The sequence below is a fragment of the Geotrypetes seraphini genome, chromosome 3, assembly GCF_902459505.1.
Source record: "Geotrypetes seraphini chromosome 3, aGeoSer1.1, whole genome shotgun sequence".
In the NCBI taxonomy this organism is placed as follows: domain Eukaryota; kingdom Metazoa; phylum Chordata; class Amphibia; order Gymnophiona; family Dermophiidae; genus Geotrypetes; species Geotrypetes seraphini.
The window spans coordinates 281,339,420-281,358,527 of NC_047086.1; the positions used below are offsets into that span (position 1 = coordinate 281,339,420).

The following is a 19,108-nucleotide window of genomic DNA, read 5'->3' on the forward strand; positions in this document are numbered from 1 at the left end:
CTCGGACCTTATGTCCCGTCACTCGACCGTGCAGCGCGAGACCAGCCTGAGCGTAGCAGAAAGAAATACAAGCAGCCAACCAGTTGGACAGGGTGCGCTTGGAAACTGGGCGCCCCAACCTGTTAGGGTCGAAGGACAAAAACAATTGGGGGGCCGTCCGATGAGATTGGGTGCGTTGGAGGTAGAAGGCCAACGCCCGCTTGCAGTCGAGAGTGTGAAGCGCCACTTCTCCGGGATGAGAGTGGGGCTTGGGGAAGAACACAGGTAGAACAATGGACTAGTTGAGGTGGAAATCAGACACCACCTTAGGTAAGAACTTAGGGTGGGTGCGGAGGACCACCTTGTCGTGATGGAATACAGTGAAAGGTGGGTCCGCTACCAAAGCCTGCAGCTCACTAACTCTTCGGGCAGACGTGAGTGCAAGTAGGAAGATCACTTTCCAAGTGAGAAATTTAAGGTGACATTTATCCAAGGGCTCAAAGGGAGGTTTCATCAGTTGAGCCAGAACTACATTGAGATCCCAAACCACCAGAGGTGGTTTGAGTGGCGGATGAACATTCAAAAGACCTTTCATGAAACGAGAGACCAAGGGATGGAGTGAGAGAGCCTTTTCTTCCAGGGGCTGGTGAAAGGCAGCAATCGCACTAAGGTGCACTCGAATGGAATTGGTCTTTAGGCCCGAGTGAGATAAATGAAGCAGGTACTCTAGAACCAAGGACACTGGGACCGACACCGGGTCCTGGCGGTGAGATGAACACCAGGACGAGAATCTAGTCCACTTCTGAGAATAGCAGAGTCTAGTCGAGACTTTCCGAGAGGCCTCCAACACTTCCCTGACCGACTGAGATACAGGGAAGGGATTCAGGGGGAAAGAAACCAAGCAGTCAGATGAAGAGACTGAAGATTGGGATGTAACAGTGAGCCCCGACTCTGTGATAGCAGAGAGGGAAAGACAGGCAGAAGTAGAGGTTCCCTGGCACTGAGTTGAAGTAGTAGGGAAAACCAGGGCTGGCGAGGCCATCGAGGGGCGATGAGGATCAGAGTGGCCCTTACCGACTTCAGATGGACCAGCGTTCTCAGAATCAGAGGAAATGGCGGGAACGCATAAAGAAACTTCCCCTCCCAGTCTAGGAGGACAGCATCTGCCTCGAGGCGGTCCGGGGAGTATATCCTCGAGCAGAAGAGAGGCAGTTTTTGATTGTTGGGGGAGGCGAACAGATCTATCTGTGGGGTCCCCCACGTGTCAAACACCTGTTGCAGTACCTGGGCATGCAGGGACCATTCGTGTGGCTGGAGGAGGCGGCTGAGCCTGTCCGCCAGGCAGTTTTGTTCTCCTTGGATGTAAATCGCTCGAAGGGAGATGTTTTGGGAGATCGCCCACTCCCAGAGCCGTAGAGCTTCTTGGCAGAGGGACCAAGACCCCGTCCCTCCTTGCTTGTTTACGTAGTACATCGCCACCTGGTTGTCCGTACGGACGAGAACCACTCGGTCGCGAAGCAGGTGTTGGAAGGCCACTGCGGCGAGGTAGATGGCCCGGAGTTCCAACACGTTGATGTGGCAGCGACGGTCCTCTGCGGACCACAGACCTTGAGTGCGGAGACCGTCCACATGAGCCCCCCAAGCGTACTCCGACGAGTCCGTGGTTAGGACCTTGTGGTGTGGAGGGGCGAGAAAGAGCAAACCCTTGGAAAGATTCGAAGAGTTGGCCCACCAACGGAGCGATCTTTGCAAGGAAGGAGTCACTGTCACGTGGCGGTTGATCAGGTCCCGATCCTGTCGCCATTGTGATGCCAAAGTCCACTGTGGTAACCACAGATGAAGGCGAGCAAGCGGGGTAACGTGGACTGTGGAGGCCATGTGGCCGAGGAGCGTCATCATTTGTCATGCCGAGACCGAGTTCGATCTCGAGACTTGTCGGCTCAGGTTTACCAATGCCTCCTGACGCTGAGGGGGGAGGAAGGAGCGAAGGCGGACCGTGTCCAGCATGGCCCCGATGAATTGTAAGGATTGAGAGGGGCATAGTTGGGATTTTGGGAAGTTTATCTCGAACCCCAGACACTGAAGAGAAGTAATAGTCTGTTGGGTCGCTGAAATAGCCCCCCTCCCTGGTCGGGTCTTTGATCAACCAATCGTCCAGGTAGGGGAATACCTGCAGACCTCGGGAGCGCAATGCAGCCGCGACCACTACGAGGCACTTCGTGAAGACTCGGGGGGACGAGGACAGGCCGAAGGGGAGGACCCGATATTGCAGGTGAAGGTCTCCCACCTGAAAACGCAGGAACTTGCGGCAAGCAGGGTGCACCGGAACATGGGTGTAGGCCTCCTTCAGGTCGAGGGAGCAGAGCCAATCGCCCTCGCCGATTAAGGGGTAAAGAATCGGAAGTGAAAGCATCCGGAACTTTTCCCGTACCAGAAACTTGTTCAGGCGCCTTAAGTCTAGGATCGGGCGCAGGTCTCCCGTCTTCTTCGGTACCAGGAAGTAACGGGAGTAAAACCCTTGGCCCCTTTGATTTTGGGGGATCGGTTCCACCGCCCACAGGCGGAGGAGGTCCTGTGCCTCGGAGAGGAGGAGGGGCAACTGCGCTCGATTGGGAGGTCATGTGCTCGGTGGGCTGTCGGGGGGTACCTCTTGAAAGTTGAGCGAGTACCCTGACGAGATCACGCCAAGGACCCATGAGTCCGACGTGATGGCTTTCCAGCGAGGGTAGTAGGCTTGAAGGCGGCCCCCGATGGGGGGGGGCCCGGTAGAGGTGCGGAGGGGGCCCGCCCCCGTCCGCTCATTTCGTCAAAAGGACGGAGATGGCTTCGCCGACGCCGTGGGCTGTGACTTTGGTGGAGCCCTAGCGTGAGCCTGGGGGCGTCGCGGCGGTGGTCTGGAGAAGGCCGGTGTGGACTTCTGGGGGTAGCGTCGAGGTAATCCCCGGAAAGAGCGAGATGCCTGTGGTTTAGGCTTCTGTCGGACAAGAGATGCGAAGGAACGTTCGTGTTCAGACAACCGTTTCGTAGCAGCCTCAATGGTGTCGTCGAAAAGTTCCTTCCCAACGCAAGGGAGGTTGGCTAGTCGATCTTGCAGGTTGGGGTCCATATCGACGAGTCGTAGCCATGCCAGTCGGCGCATGGCCACCGCGAAGGTTGCGACTCTCGAAGATAGCTCGAAGCCGTCATAAGCGGCGTGGAACAGGTGTAGCCTGAGGTTGGAAAAATCCTCGAGGAGGAGGCTGAACTCTGTCTGGCGAGGGGTGGGTAAGCTCTCCGAAAAGGAGGCAAGCCGCCCAATGAGGTGCTTCAGGTAGGAAGAAAAAGTGAAGGTGTAGTTCAGGACTCTGGCGGTCATCATAGAGTTCTGATACAACCGGCGTCCAAATTTGTCCAGTGTCCGGCCTTCGCATCCAGGAGGGACCGCCGCGGACACCCTCGAGGGGTGAGCTTTTTTCAGAGATGACTCCACCAGCAGGGATTGGTGGGACAGCTGTGGTTGCTCAAACCCCGGGTGAGGTACCGTCCGGTACTTAGACTCCATTTTAGATGGGACCGCCGTCACCATGTAAGGAGTTTCGAGGTTCCTGATAAGGGTCTGCCCGAGTACCGGGTTCAGTGGTAGCCGGAGGGACTCTCGGGGCGGGGAAGGCATATCCAGCTCCGCCAGGTATTCCTTGGAGTACCTTGAGTCAGATTGTAAGTCCAAGTCAAGGGCACGTCCCATGTCCTGGACGAACCTCGTGAAGGATGGTCGATGGGGTTCCGTGGCCCCTTGCGGGGACGGTGACCGAGACCTCCGTTTGGCTGAGAAGGAAGGAGAAGCCTCCCTCGAATAGCGGGGTTCTCGCTCAGACCCTCGGTCCGATACCGGAGACGCGCTGTGGAAGCACTCCGGGGTCGAGGACCTGCGTCGCCTCGAGGAGCCCCTCGGGGACGCCGCCGGGGTTCTGGGTACCGACCGGTGCCTGGTCGGGGATCCCTCCCCGGACTCCCTCGGCGAAAGCCTAGGGCCTCGGACCGGAGCCCCGGACCGAGGGGGAGTCAGTAGGAGCTGTGGGTTGGTGAGAGAAAGCTCGGTGACCCTTAGCGGCTCCCCCGATCGAGTCGAGGGGGTGCGCCCTCGAGCCGGAGGGGAACTCCGGGCCTTCTTAGAGAGGGGTCTCGATTTTCGTTTCAAAAGCCTCGGATGCCTCGAATGCCTCGGAGAGGAATCCGATGAAGAGGAGAGGCGACGAGAACGGCGCGGTTTTCCTCGAGGGGTCTCGGCGCGTTGCTCAGGCTGGTCCGGAGCGTGCGAGGCCGAGGCCGGTTGCAGGTGAGCCATGGCAGTGGATAGCTTCATTGTGATCATTGCTCGGAGCAGTTCCTGGAATACTGGCACGGACAGCATCGATGGCATGTCCAAGGCCGCTGTGCTCTCCACCGGGGGCGATCTCGCTTCGGAGCATTCCCGAGGGGTGGAGGCACGTCCCGAGGTCTTTGGGGTTTTCGCCGGGGCCGTGGGTAAGGAGTTTCCACTCTGTCCGGCCATTGTCCCCGAGGTTGGCTTCTTTGACGATGTGGAACCTGAGGAAGGAAGAGGGGACTTACCCGGGGCCGAGGACTTATGAGAGCTCGAGGTCTTCGAAGTCGAGTCCCGAGGCGGGGCCGATGTAGTCGAGGCCGAGATCGAGGCCGGGGCCGAGGCTGGGGCCGATCTCGAGGCCGAGGGTTGATCGGTAGCAAATAGCTCTGCCATGCGGGCCCGTCGGCGGCGGAGCGCCCGCTGTTGAAAAGTTGCACACCGGGGGCAAGTTTCCGTTGGATGGTCGGCCCCCAGGCAAAGGATGCACCAGCGATGTGGATCTGTGAGAGATAGAAGACGCTCGCACCTGGTGCACTTTTTAAAGCCTGTAATGGGCCGGGACATCCAGGCGGCTGCGGCCAATCAGGCCTCGCGGTCGCGGCGATCCGGGAGCCCCCAGATCGCGAGAAAAAGGCGCGAAAAGCGCGATGAGCAGGAAGAAAGAAAAAATTTGTTATGCACAGCGAATTTTAGCGGTAGAAAAGAAAAAAAAAAGTAATAAATCGCGGTGCAAAGAAGGAACTAGGGCAGCGCTAAGAAAAACGTGTCTTCTTAGCACAGCGGAAAAAATCGAACTGGAGACCACGAGGAGGGGATGCGCCCTCTAGTGGAGCAGGAGGCACACATGCGTGGTGCAGCCAGCAAGCTTGAATCTTCAATCAAGTTTGCTTGAAATGCTGTCCGCATCGGGGCTCCGTAGATGACATCACCCACATGTGAGAATATCATGCCTGCTTGTCCTGAGATAAAATCTGTCCCTGTCACTGCCCCATCACCGGACCACCGTCCCTTTCACCGCCCCGTCCCCACAGCATCCACCCTTCCCTCTCGGCACCTCACTGCCCTTCAGCACTCCTCGCACGGTCCGTGTATCTCCCTCCCACTTACCTTCGCAGCGCATTTTAAGGTTTCAGACTTGTTAAAAGCCACCGGAGTGTTCGTGCAGTCGTGTGCGTGTGTGGGCGGAAGCTTTTCCTCTGATGCAACCGGAAGTTGCGTCAGAGGAGAAGCTTCCGCCCACACATGCGTGACTGCACGTACACTCCGGCGGCTTTCAACAAGACTGAAACCTTCAAACATGCTGCGAAGGGGGAGGGGATAGATTTGGGTGGGTAGGTAGGAAGGAGGGAGGGGGCTGCGCGCGATCAGAGATCGCACGCATTCCCTCCCTTAACTGCGGGGACAAGGCCATTCACTGCTCCACGGGGCGGTGGATGGTCTTGTCCCCGTACCTGCGGTGAGCATCTTTCCCCCCTCCACCGTTTTGGCGGGTTACCTGCGGCTACTCGCGGGTAACATCCACTGTGTCATTCTCTATTTTCTACCTCATTTTGTAGACAAAATCTGCTGGAAGGAGTACTGTTTGGCGATTTGGATAATCTGAGGGCATTTGAGAACATAAGAAGTTGCCCCCGCTGAGTCAGACCAGAGGTCCATCTTGCTCAGCGGTCCGCTCCCGCGGCGGCCCATCAGTCCTAGTGCCTGAACAGTGGTCCCTGATTAATTTTGTAACTTACTTCTAATCCCATCCCTATAATCTACCTCTACTCTTATCTGTACCCCTCAAACCCTTTGTCTTCCAAGTACCTATCCAAAGCTTCTTTGAACCCCTGTAGAGTGCTCCGGTTTATCACATCCTCTGGTAGCGGGTTCCATGGAACTTCCTGGCGTTTGTTCTAAACTTCTCCCCTTTCAATTTTTCTGAGTGCCCCCTTGTATTTATTGATCCCCTTAATTTGAAAAATCTTTCCCTGTCTATTTTTTCTATGCCCTTCATGATCTTGAAGGTTTCTATCATGTCTCCTCTAAGTCTTCGCTTTTCCAGGGAGAAAAGCCTGTCAGTATATGAGAGGTCCTCCATGCCCTTTATTAGCTTAGTTGCTCTTCTCTGGACCCTCTCAAGTACCTCCATGTCCTTCTTGAGGTACGGCGACCAGAACTGAACACAGTACTCCAGGTGCGGGCGCACCATAGCACGATACAGTGGCAGGATGACTTCCTTTGTCCTGGTCGTGATACCCTTCTTAATGATACCCAACATTCTGAAAAATCAGCTGGTACTCCTACTAATTCTTGGGTGACGTCTAAGCACAGTTCATATGGTGATACGTTCTGGTAGTTAAAAACTTGGTTCTGTGAAGTAACTTATAGGGCTATATACTCTCTTCAAGATCACAGATTGTCGGATCTGGTCTATATTTCAGATTGTATATGAAGGAAAAAAGAGTTAATATATGTTACAGCTTATGTTCCTTCTAAGAGGAGCATGTGAGCAATCGCTCATAGATTCTTGGAGTGTCACTCACAGAATTTACATAGTCACTCACAAAAATAATTGCAAATCAGGAAAATTGTTGGTTTTTAGAACTTGTTGCTCACACAAGTTTTTTTAAAATAATTTGTCATGCAATGAGAAAAAAATTTATATGCATCCAGCCAATTCTTAGATTGATTACAACTTTTGAGAACACAGGAAAATGACATATTTAAGATACAATTTAATTTATCACTGATTGCCAGGATTAAAAACAAAATATTACCTGGTCTGAAAATTGTGTCATATAACGCTGCAGTTTAGCTTGGTTATCTGTCTGTTCGCACATCTGTACCAATATATCAAAATCACAGTATTTTTCAGCAAGAGCAGCAGCCCACTGGTACTGTCCAAGGGAAACTAAAGAGACCAAAAGAGAAATTGTTAAACTTAATTACAAAAGACATTTTGCTCTCTATTTTCCTTGACAAATGTCATCAAATTATTATATATGAACAGCATATGGAAGATATGTGCAAAATAAAATCTGGCCGGTGAAGAAGAAAGGGAGAGGGCTCTAGTTAACTATCCTAGGATTGTTACATGCATTATTCCTAAACTTGGGGTTTTCATCACTTCTGTACCTTTGATCATCTCATACTTTTCTTATGACTTAGGACTCCTTTTATTAAGGTGCGCTAGCGTTTTTAGTGCGCGCAAACCATGCGCTAAACGAAAAATACTAACGCAAGCTCTATGGAGGCGTTAGCGTCTAGCGCAAGGGGCATTGTAAAACCGCTAGCGCACCTTAGTAAAAGGAGCCCTTAGTCTTAGTTGATAAGGCAAATGATAACATGTTCTACTAGTTGTCTCCTACTAGCAACAGAGATTGCAAATGGAAGAGATTTCTTTTAAACCAATTGTGTTTTCTGGAGAACATTTTATAAATGTATAATCCTCAGGATTGCTGAAACCATGTGTTCAACTCCCGACAGTGTTGTCCAGCCTGGCTCACTGAAATTAGGCACATCTTTTTCCACAGCATCCCATCTACCTTGCTTGCAAAAATACATCTACAAGAAGGCTCTTCAAAAGGGCACATTTTAAGGGCTCCTTACAGATCCTAGGTACTATTCAAATTGTGATAGTGATTGTTTCTTCCTCCAAACTTGAACAGTGTACTAATTTTGAGGCCAATGAGCTAGGTGGCTGTGTGAGGTGGACTTATAAGCTGCATGAAGAAAAAAGTGGTAATTGACACTGGGATATCTTGGAGTAGCAGAAAAATGTACAAAGATGCAGGTTAAACTTATTTAAACCAAGATCATGAATGCGGTTAATGTTACCACCTTGTATCAAGGGACCCGACACGGTCCGTGTTTTGGTAAACACGCCTTCATCAGGGGTCCCAGGTGGATAAGGTGTCAAATAAAACCGTAAAACAAACACTTAGCCTGACGAACAGTGAGAAAAATCTCTTGAAACTCAGCCTTGCTAAGGAGTTTTTGGATTCCTGGAAAATTTCCTCTTAAAGCCTGATTAGGCTCCATGACGGAGTGGCCCATGCCATAGCTTAGCCCAAGCTAAGTTAGTAGGCTGGAGTTAGGAAGAAGGTAGCATAAACTGCAAATACTAGGTATAAGGGAAATGGAAAGCCATATGAAAATACAGGACCTGACAGTCAGTTGTCCTAGTCAAAGTTAAGCACTGAAATCAGTGCTTAAATTTTTGCACACGCAGCATTGCCGCACGTGCTAGACACTAACGCCAGCAATGAGCTGGCGTTAGTTCTTGGCACGTAGTGTAGGGTTAGCGCGCGCTAAAAACGCTAGCGCACCTTAGTAAAAGGAGCCCTACCTAGCACCACTGTGTTAGTGCCTATCCATTGAAATGGAAATGGAAGTGTACCAGGAAATAAAGAGACTGTTCAATTTCACTGTAAGTCCTTGCCTTTATTTTTTATTTAATTTTGTTTTATAAACCGTTTAGCTACTGTGCAATTAACAGTATCTTCTATCTATCTTCTATATATATAAAATCGGAGGTATGTGTGTATGTATGTGTGTGTGTATGTGCCGTGATCACGCAAAAACGGCTTGACCGATTTGAACGAAACTTGGTATGCGGATCCCTCACTACCTGGGGTGATATGTTCTGGGGGTCTCGCGGCCCACCTGCACACATGGGCGGAGCTACAAACAGAAAATCAGATTTCATCCATTCAAGTCAATGGAAAAAAATGTAAAAAGCTGTGGGACCGATTTGAACGAAACTTGGTATGCAGATCCCTCACTACCTGGGGTGATATGTTCTGGGGGTCTCGCGGCCAACCTGCACACCTGGGCGGAGCTACAAACAGAAAATCAGATTTCACCCATTCAAGTCAATGGAAAAAATGTAAAAAGCTGTGGGACCGATTTGAACGAAACTTGATATGCAGATCCCTCACTACCTGGGGTGATATGTTCTGGGGGTCTCGTGGCCCACCTGCACACGTGGGCGGAGCTACAAACAGAAAATCAGATTTCACCCATTCAAGTCAATGGAAAAAATGTAAAAAGGTGTGGGACCGATTTGAACGAAACTTGGTATGCAGATCCCTCACTACCTGGGGTGATATGTTCTGGGGGTCTCGCGGCCCACCTGCTCACGTGGGCGGAGCTACAAACAGAAAATCATATTTCACCCATTCATGTCAATGGAAAAAATGTAAAAAGCTGTGGGATCTCCAGTTATTTTACTTAGCAACCTTGACCCACCAAAACTTTGCAATGGCACAAGGCTTTGTGTAAAGAGGTTACTGTCCAATGTAATTGAAGCGACTATCTTAACCGGAAAGGGACAAGGTGAAACCGTATTTATCCCGCGAATACCACTTATTCCAACAGATCTTCCTTTTCAGTTTAAGAGATTGCAAATTCCAGTGAGACTTGCATTCTCTATCACAATCAACAAATCACAAGGACAGACTATTACATACTGTGGAGTGGATTTAAGATCCCCCTGTTTTTCCCATGGACAACTCTATGTTGCTTGCTCAAGGGTGGGTTCACCCAAGAATGTATATGTTCTTGCTCCTGGAGGTGAAACTAAAAATGTTGTTTATAATCAAGTTTTGTGTTAGTTGTATTGTATTCATTTTGTCAAATATTTCACATTATAATTTGAATATTGTACTTTTTATAAAGCTGTAAAAAAATAATTTCATTCTCCACTATAAAGTATATTTATTTGAATCCATTTACAGTGTTATTGCTATAATTAAATACCCGTGCAATGCCGGGGCATCAGCTAATATTAAATAAAAATGAAATGTGAAATTCAAATTTATCAGATCCTGAAAATCATGAATCTTGATATCTCCAAGCAATTCTTTTTTAAGGGAAAAGGAATTGGAACTTGCATACCACTATTTCTGTTGTTATACAATCACACTCAAAGCTGTTTTTGCAATGGAGGATTAAGTAACTTGGCCAGGGTCAAAAGGATCAGCCCTGGGATTCGATCCCACAACCTCCGAGTACAGAGGCAGTAGCTCTACCACTAGGCCACTGCTCACAGATTATGTTTTTTAACATGGAAAAAAAAATGAAGTGATGTTTCTGAAAACCATGTCAGATCTTCAATTTCTTACTTCAGTAGTATTGAATAGATGCTATTAAGACATCAGAACTAGTCAGGAACCTTGGCATTATTATAAATTCACAGTTAAATATAAAAGACCATATTGCAGAAACTGTTAAAAAGGTGTATTATAAATTGCTGCTAATGCGACGACTAAAAACATATTTGAGTGTTATTGTAATCTTCAAGTATTAGTTGTTTTCCATTTTGAGTTCTGCAATGGGCTATTTGTTGGCTTATATGCAGATGGGGGCAATCGGAGAACGTCCCTATCTGCCTGCACGGATTGCTGTTGTGATGGTCTGCACATGCCCGTCTGAGTTGGGGCCGTTTTTTTTTTTTACTTTAACTTTTTTATTGTTTTTAGCCCTGTGAGCCCTTGGTTTTAACCTGCGGGTTAAAACCACAGGCTCCCAGGCTGGAGAAAGGCAGGAGAGATTCAGGGAAGATCGGGGCAGAGCAAGGCGTCATTCAGGGGGAAGATCGAGCAGGGCGGCATTTGGGGGGGTGGAGATCGAGCAGGGCAACATTCGGGGGAAAGTTCGGGGCAGAGCAGGGTGGCATTCAGGGGGAAGATCGAGCAGGGCGGCATGCGGGGCGAGCAGGCAGGACAGAGAGCAGGGCTTCCAGTCAGAAAGACGTTTTCGACTGGTCCCCAGCGGTCACTTCTTCAGTTGATTGGCCAGCCCAGTCAGATCGGTTTGATTGTGTTGTGAGTCGTGTCCCTGCCTACTTTGCATGTGTTTCACCTCATTTGCATGCAAGGATTTGAAGCGGATAACAGGAGAGGTAAGTGAATCAGGCCGAAGTGAAATTTGCTCGTAAAGAGGGTCGCAAACCGATTGGTACACGATCGGTTTGCTTTGTGAATCTAGCCCTTAGTAATGAAGTTCCTACCACTCTGGCATCTATGTTAAGGTTATATCAATCGTTTTGATGATCATTACCGTAAATCAATGTTTGACAGATATTCCTAATTTGAAGTATGTTAAACTGTGTGAAACCAGAGCAAGAGTATTCTTGGTTGCCACACCAACTTCATGAGATCTATCTGGAAAACACGGGACTTTAGAAATCAATTAAAAACTTGTGTTTTTAGTATAATAGTACTGAAGAATAATTGTGGATAACAGTGCTGATATCACTATTTATTTATTACATAAGAACATAAGAAGCGCCATCTCCGGAACAGACTCTAGGTCCATCAAGTCCGGCGATCCGCACACGCGAAGGCCCCGCCAGGTGTACCCTGGCATAGTTTTGGTCCCCATATCGCTCCACACTTCTCGTAAAGAGAAGTGCATCTAGCCTACCCCTACCCATGTCACTTCATGCCACTCATAAGGAGATGTACATCTAACTTACCCTTAAATCCTAGAATGGTGGATTCCGCAATTACCTCTTCTGGGAGAGCATTCCAGGTGTCCACCACTCGTTGCGTGAAGCAGAACTTCCTGATATTTGTCTTGAACTTGTCCCCCCCTTAGCTTCAGCCCATGTCCTCTTGTCCATGCCACATTGGACATTGTAAATAACGTTTTTTCCTGCTCTGTTTTGTCGATTCCTTTCAGTATTTTGAATGTCTCGATCATATCCCCTCGTAGTCTCCTTTTCTCAAGGGAGAACAACCCCAGTCTCTTAAGTCTTTCCTCGTAATCCAGGTTCTCCATACCTTTCACCAGCTTTGTTGCTCGTCTCTGCACCCTCTCTAGTAGTATGATATCCTTCTTTAGGTATGGAGACCAATGCTGGACGCAGTATTCCAAGTGTGGTCTGACCATCGCTCTGATAAAAACTAGCATGGACTAGCAACTGAGATATGCTATTGATTCACTCTGTTGCATTAATTTATGTATTTCTGGATTTGTTTTATTATATGTTTTGAATTGTTTTAAAATATTGTATACCTATATTTCTTAACCACTTTCAGGAACAAAAGGCTATACATTTTTAAATAATAATAATAATAATAATAGTTTAGCGTCAAATATCTCCCAAGCTAACTTTTCTAACTTTTCCCAAATATCTTTTTTGCAGCATGCCATTGCTATTCGCCCCTAAATTATAGGATAAATGCATTCAGATAATTTCTATTTGCACTGCTCAGGACCTTTGTGACAGTATTTTTTATAAAGAAACGAGAGTATGATCCTACCTCAGCTATGGAACCGACTACCCACATAGATCAGGTTGCTAGACTCACTAATAACCTTCCGCAGAGCAGTAAAGACCTTCCTCTTCCACCAATCGGGGCATTAAAAACTGATCCATTGACAAAATATTCTAAAGATCAGATATCTTAACACATTGATAATAATAATATAGGGTTAGGGAGGGAAATATAGAAATTAATATGAGGAAAAATGAAAAAACAAATAACAGGGGAAAGGGATTCAATATATATGATATGATATTGTACATACAACTATAATTATTATAAACTAAATATTATGCTATTTATTTATTGTAAGAATGAAAATTTTATAAATAAAAATTTAAAAATAAAAAAAAACTGCCTCCTCAATATACTTCTCCTAGTACTCTTCGCTATGACCAGTCTGGTCTCTAGAATAAGCTCTGTTATTGTCTACTGTAATCTATTTGTTGTCATGACTAGTCTCTTTTCAAACGATTGTGAATGTCTATTTGTAACCCGTTCTGAGCTTCTGGGAGAACGGGATAGAAATCGAAATAAATAAATATATTCTCCCCTTCTAGGAAGAAAACAGTTGTAATTACTAATACATGAACTAATCATACCCAAATAAGAAATTAATACTCACGCAGAGGAGACAGGAGTTCTGACCGTTTTTGGAAGTACTCCATTTCCAAGTTATTGTATCTTTCCTGGTCACTTAGTTCATTTAATGATTTTAGTTGCGTTACATAACCATCGAGAATGGAATCCAATAGCGCAACTAGCTGTTCAATCAGGATGCCACGGAGGCCACTGTCCGCCTGAGGATAGATCTTTAGAATTATACCATGTTGACGTACAATTGCTGTTCTTATGCCGGTTGGACCACTTGATGCTTTGAAAGACAAACATTCAGTCCTAAGTAACCAAGCTTCTTGTGTCAGTGAGGTGACCATATTAAACACAGCATTTACATTTAACACATATATTCAACAACTCTGAATATACGTAAGGTGCAGTCACTGGGCTGGTGCTATCCATTCAGATTAGACCTGCTAAATAGGCTGCAAATATTTTCCCTCTGAAAATTGCCTGTGCTCATTTATACCTTTTTACTACGTGCATATGTCCTGGTTTATTTTATGCTCAAACTGCATACGGAAGAAGGCTATTTATTAGCTGAAACGCTTTAAATTCACTGAGTGCATCGGGCAGTTCATGGTCCCCCAACGTTGGCTCTGGCTGGAAAGCCACTAAGATAAGTGTTGTTGCTCTTGTATAAAAGTATACATCTAGAATGATATAATTGATGAAGTCTAAATTTTTAAAAAATTGCACTCCCCAGTTAGTCAGATTTTTAACTATTTTGCTATAAATATTTCAATAAATTGATAAGTAAATAATTAATTTGGTGGGTAGAAAGGAGGTTTTGAAGTAAATGATTACATCACATGCATTCAGAATGAGGACTTGAAATAACATCTAAATTATAAGAGGTCTCTTTACTGAGAATTATGCATATTTATGATACTTCAACCTCATTATAGATTCTGGGGATGAGTTCTATCCTCAAATTTGGTTATTGTTTATATGTTTAAGATAAGTGGGTTAATAAATCAAACTATTTATAATTTAAAGCACTATGGCCCTGATTCTCCAAAAGTGCGTCCCGATTTTAGGCAGCTGTAGACGTCCTACAGCTGTCTAATCAGCCAATCGGGATGCACGTTTTTTTTAAAAAAATGCTCCCCAGGCAGGCCGCCCGGGAGAGGCGTCCTATACTAAACGCCGATTCTGTAACCGGCGTCTTTAGAGAATCGGGTTAAATTAGACGCGGCCGCTATACTTATGGCAGCAAGGGATCTCCCTGCTGCAATATGTATAGCGGTCGCGGTTGTTGCGGCCGCCTGTCCCATCACCGACAGGAGAATGCCTAACTCCTCCTGTCGGAACCCCGAGCCCCCTCCCCCCAAACTCGTAATCGCCGACAGGAGGATGCCCAGGCTAGGCACCTTTAGGATTAGTGGGGATGGGCGGACCCGCTATGCCTAAGGCCTGATTGGTCCAGGCTTCTACAGCCTGGGCCAATCAGGCCTTAGATTTAGCGGGGATGGGCCGGGAAGGGGCGTGCCGTCTCATTTCCACGAGGCAGACCCGTCGGCTGGACGGCAGCAAGACCCGTCCAGCTGACCAACATTGAAAGGTTAGTTGGGGGAGGGAGATTAGTTGGGGCGGGGGGTCGTTGGGCTTTCCGGCAGGAGGAGTTGGGCATCCTCCTGTCGGCGATTACGAGTTTGGGGGAGAGGGGGGTTCCGGGGTTCCAACAGGAGGAGTTGGGCATCCTCCTGTCGGCGATTACGAGTTTGGGGGGGAAGGGGTTCCGGGGTTCCGACAGGAGGAGTTGGGCATCCTCCTGTCGGCGATTACGAGTTTGGGGGGGGAGGGGGTTCCGGGGTTCGGGGTTCCGACAGGAGGAGTTAGTCATCCCCCTGTCGGTGATGGGACAGGCGGCTGCGGCCGCTATACTTTATTGCAGCAGGGAGATCCCTTGCCGCGATCAGTATAGCGGCCGCGTCTACTTACAATGTAGACCAGCATTTTGCTGGCCTACATTTTAAGCGTCTCTTCCTCTACTAAGGAGACGCGTAGGGCCGCCTAAGTTCGCCTAAGGCCTGTAGGCGAGCTTAGGCATCTTGCGGGTCTCCCTAGGCTCCCGGAGGCGCCTTCAGGCCTGCCTGGGGAGCATTTTTTTTTAAAAAACGTGCATCCCGATTGGCTGATTAGACAGTTGTAGGACGTCTACAGCTACCTAAAATCGGGACGCACTTTTGGAGAATCAGGGCCTATATGTGCAAAAGAAAAATTGTTGAATAAAGGTATTACAAATTATCCTTTAGACCCCCATCTGGCTAGTTTGTACTGGTTTATTTTATGCACAGGTAAGAACTGAACCAAGAGGGACAATTACTGAAAGAACACACATGAGACAGCCACTTTTCAACCTCTGCCTACTTCAGGGGTACAACAAAATCTGTCAGACATTAAAAATGTGAATCAGAACTACACAGACATATGACAAATCTAATTAAAGATAATAATATTCAATGTTAATAATTAAGAGTGGGATGGGTGAATGATGTTTAGGCACTGGGAAGGTGGTGGAACACTTGTGGTATCATCATTAAAGGTCAGAAGCACAATGGGTGGTGTCAACGGTGGAGGCTGCAATCACAGGAGCAGACTATTGATCAGAGCATTCGAAAAGGTAGAGAACCCACAGCAGTCAGCGCTGGATGAAGGCCAAGCCACTGCAGGAGGCAGAGCAGACCTTCTGCACCACCAAGTGCTCCTCAATGGTTCCAGAGGGAAGGGGAGGAAGAGAACCTTCATAAATGCAGACAGGGAGCTTAGTCAAGGTGCTCACCCATGCATGTAAGCTGGAACCTGACTAACGGAGTCTTCTCTGACAGGTCAGTGGACTGGGATCAGGGTCTTTTCCACCCCGCTTGATTGGTAAAGGAGATAATCGGCTCAGAGAGATTTTTAGCACCTAAATATCATGCACCTGGCTGCAGATACAGACTCGGTGCATCTCTTAGAGCATACCATGTTTCCTCCAAAATAAGACAGTGTCATATTAATTTTAGGCCCAAAAAATGAACTAGGTATGCACATGATTATCTCTCCATTCCTCTCCTTCACCCCAATTCTTCCTCTTTCCTTTCTCTCCCCCACATGTGCAGCATCTTTCCTCCCCTTCCTCCTATCCCTCGTGCAGTAGGACCCTTGCCCAGTTTCATATCCTTCCCATCCCTTGTGCAGCAGGTCCCTTGCCCAGCTTCTATCCTTCCTTCCCTCCCATCCCTTGTGCAGCAGAACCCTTGAGCGAGCACTCCCCCCGAGAACTCTCCCCCGCCCCTACCGCACAGCTGAACCCCCATCCTTTCCTCCCTCCCATCCGAACCCAGCCGATCGCGAGCGAGCCCTACATACCTCCCTAAGGAGTGTCGGGCCGGCAGCACTCTAAACAGGTTGCTTCAGCCTTGTCCGCCCGTGAATTCACACGGCAGAGTAGAATCTCTCTTCCCTCTGGCTCTGTACGATTTGGTATCTCTCTTGTTCTTTCCTCCTCTTCCGTGACAGTTCCCCAGCCAGGGCAGGTGTTAGACATGCTAGGAGCCTATGGCAGAGGACCCCCCCTCCAATTCCTCTCCTCCCTGCTCTCTCCCCCATTTTCCCCACTTGCCATTACTACCACACATAAGAAAACTTAAATAATTTCTACACACACAGAACATGGACAGACTTTCACCAAATACAGAACATCCCCCATGGTCTAACATCGCTTCCTCTCTTTTCTATTCTTCTTCCCCTTCCTCCACTCAATGCAATATCTCTTTCTCTTGCCTTCTGCCATCCTACTGTTCAGCATCTCTCCCTTTCTTCTACTCCCAGATCCAACATTGTTCCTTCTTTCCTCCCTCCCTCCATTTCATCCCAAGATCCCAGGTCTCTTTCCATCTAGCATCTCTCGCTTCCTCTCTACCACCTCTGGATCCATTATCTCTTTGTTTCTCTTCCTAAATGCCCTCCCATCCAGTATCTCTCCCTCCCTCCCTAAAACCCCCAGGTTTTCCATCTCTCCCTTTCTCTTCCCAATTGCCTCCCATCCAGCATTTTGCCCCTCCTCTCTCCCTACCACTCCCAGCATCATCTTTCCCTTTGCCTTCCCAAATGCTCTCCCATCCAGCATCTTGCCCTTCCTCCCTCCCTCCCCCACCCACAAGTCCACCAACTGCCCTTACATCCAGCATCTCTCCTTCCCTCTCCTTCCCTCTCCACCCCCAAACCCCCTCCCCCCACCCAGGTCCACCAAATACCCTCCCATCTGGCATATCTCCCTTCCTTTTAAAGTCAGATGTTCCAGAGGTCCCTTGTGGACTGAGATATCTTTCCCATCTCCCCACCTCAGTCCAAAGCCCCCCTCACATTTTAAAATGCATTTTTGGGTTTGGAAGGGAGTTGCCGGCATGGCAGTCTTTCTCTGGTGCTACCCACAGTCTCCTTGGCACTATTTCTCTGCTGTGGCCATCTCTCTCTGATGAAACTTCCTGCTTCTTTTTGGGAAGACTATGGCTGAAGGACAGTGCTGAGAAAGCCATGGGCAGCACCAGAGAATAGCTGCTTTGCCAGTGACCTCCTTCCAAATCCAAAAATGCTTTTTAAAAGGTGATAGGGGTTTTGGTCAGTATAGGGAGAAGGGAAAAACGTCCTGGTCCAGGGGGGACCCCTAGAGATGTGGCATCCAGGGCAGCAGCCCTGTTTGTCCCTCTCCCCCCACACTTAGCACCAGCGCTCCTTCTAGCATTTCTGCAGGCTGTCGGCAGCATCAACAAAGAAAGTAAACTACCTCTGGCTTGCTCCGGAAGAATTTCCTCTCCTTTGTTCCACCTAAACAGACACAGGAAATGGTATCAGAGGAAGCAAGACACAGGAGAGGGAATGCCTCCGGGGACAGCCAGAGGTAGTTTGCTTCCTTTGTTGATACTGGAGAACTACCAAAGGGAAGGAGGAGAAAAGTATCGAATCACTGTGGTGGGGAAGGGGGGGGAGGGTAGGACAGTAAAACAGATACCAGAGCATGAGTAAGGGAAGAGAGGGACAAAGATAATGGACTGTGGGGTAGGGAGAAAGTGGAAGGAAGAGATGCTGTATGAAAGAGAGAGCAAGAGAGAGAAATGCAATACTGTGGAGGCGGGGGGAGAGAGATGTTGAGCTTGAGTGGCGTGGGGTGCATGAGAAAGAGAAGGGACAGGGTACAAGAGGGGTGATACTGAACATAAGGGGAGGAATAGAGACACAAGAGGGAAGACGGTGAACAAAGGGAGGGGGACAAGGATACAAAGTGATGATGCTTTACAGGAAAGATAAGGACACAAAGGGAATGATAGCAGACATGTAGAGAAAAATATTAACTGGAACAGGGGTGGGGGGGCAGCATATAAAGATGAATGGCACTTGGAGGCAGGAAGGGGGACAGAGCCTAAGGATTACCTGTTCTTGAGGAAAAGCTATAATTTTTCAAATTAGCAAATTAAATTTGCTTTTAAAATAAAAGTAGTATCTTAACTGGCTGCTAATTAAAAAGATTCTGTGACTCTGATATGGTCAACAGTGATCATCAAGTCTCAGCTTTAGTCTAGTGGAAGTTGCATACTCTGTGACAGTCTTTATTGCCATTTTGGAATTGGCCCACTAAGAAAAAGCTGGAGGGCTAATGAGAAGGGATTAGAGCAGTATCTTTCAAATTTTTCGAGCCATGGCACACTAAACTGGCAACTACAGCTTGAGGGCACCCGGAAGTGCACGGATGTCGCCACAATGACATCACGCATGTGTGATGTTATCGCATCAATGTCCACGCATGCACGGAGACCCTCCAGATCCTGAGCCGCCTGTGGGGGATCCTGAAAAAGAAAAGGTGCAGAAAGGAGGAGAGACGCCAGGGAGGAAAGGCGCTGGCGACTGCCTACAGAATGTGCCTCTCGCC

At 48.2% G+C, this 19,108-nt stretch overlaps 1 protein-coding gene across 3 annotated transcripts in view; it reads right to left on the reverse strand.

Moving 5' to 3' along the window:
- NUP133 (nucleoporin 133) overlaps positions 1-19,108 on the reverse strand; it is a 211,997-nt gene that overhangs the window by 51,459 nt on the left and 141,430 nt on the right. For all 3 annotated transcript variants that reach the window (XM_033938695.1, XM_033938694.1, XM_033938696.1), the window contains exons 18-19: positions 13,205-13,453; positions 7,084-7,217 (exon numbers count right to left, since the gene is read on the reverse strand). In XM_033938695.1, coding sequence (XP_033794586.1) covers positions 7,084-7,217; positions 13,205-13,453 — 383 coding nt within the window. The remainder of the gene's footprint in view (positions 1-7,083; positions 7,218-13,204; positions 13,454-19,108) is intronic.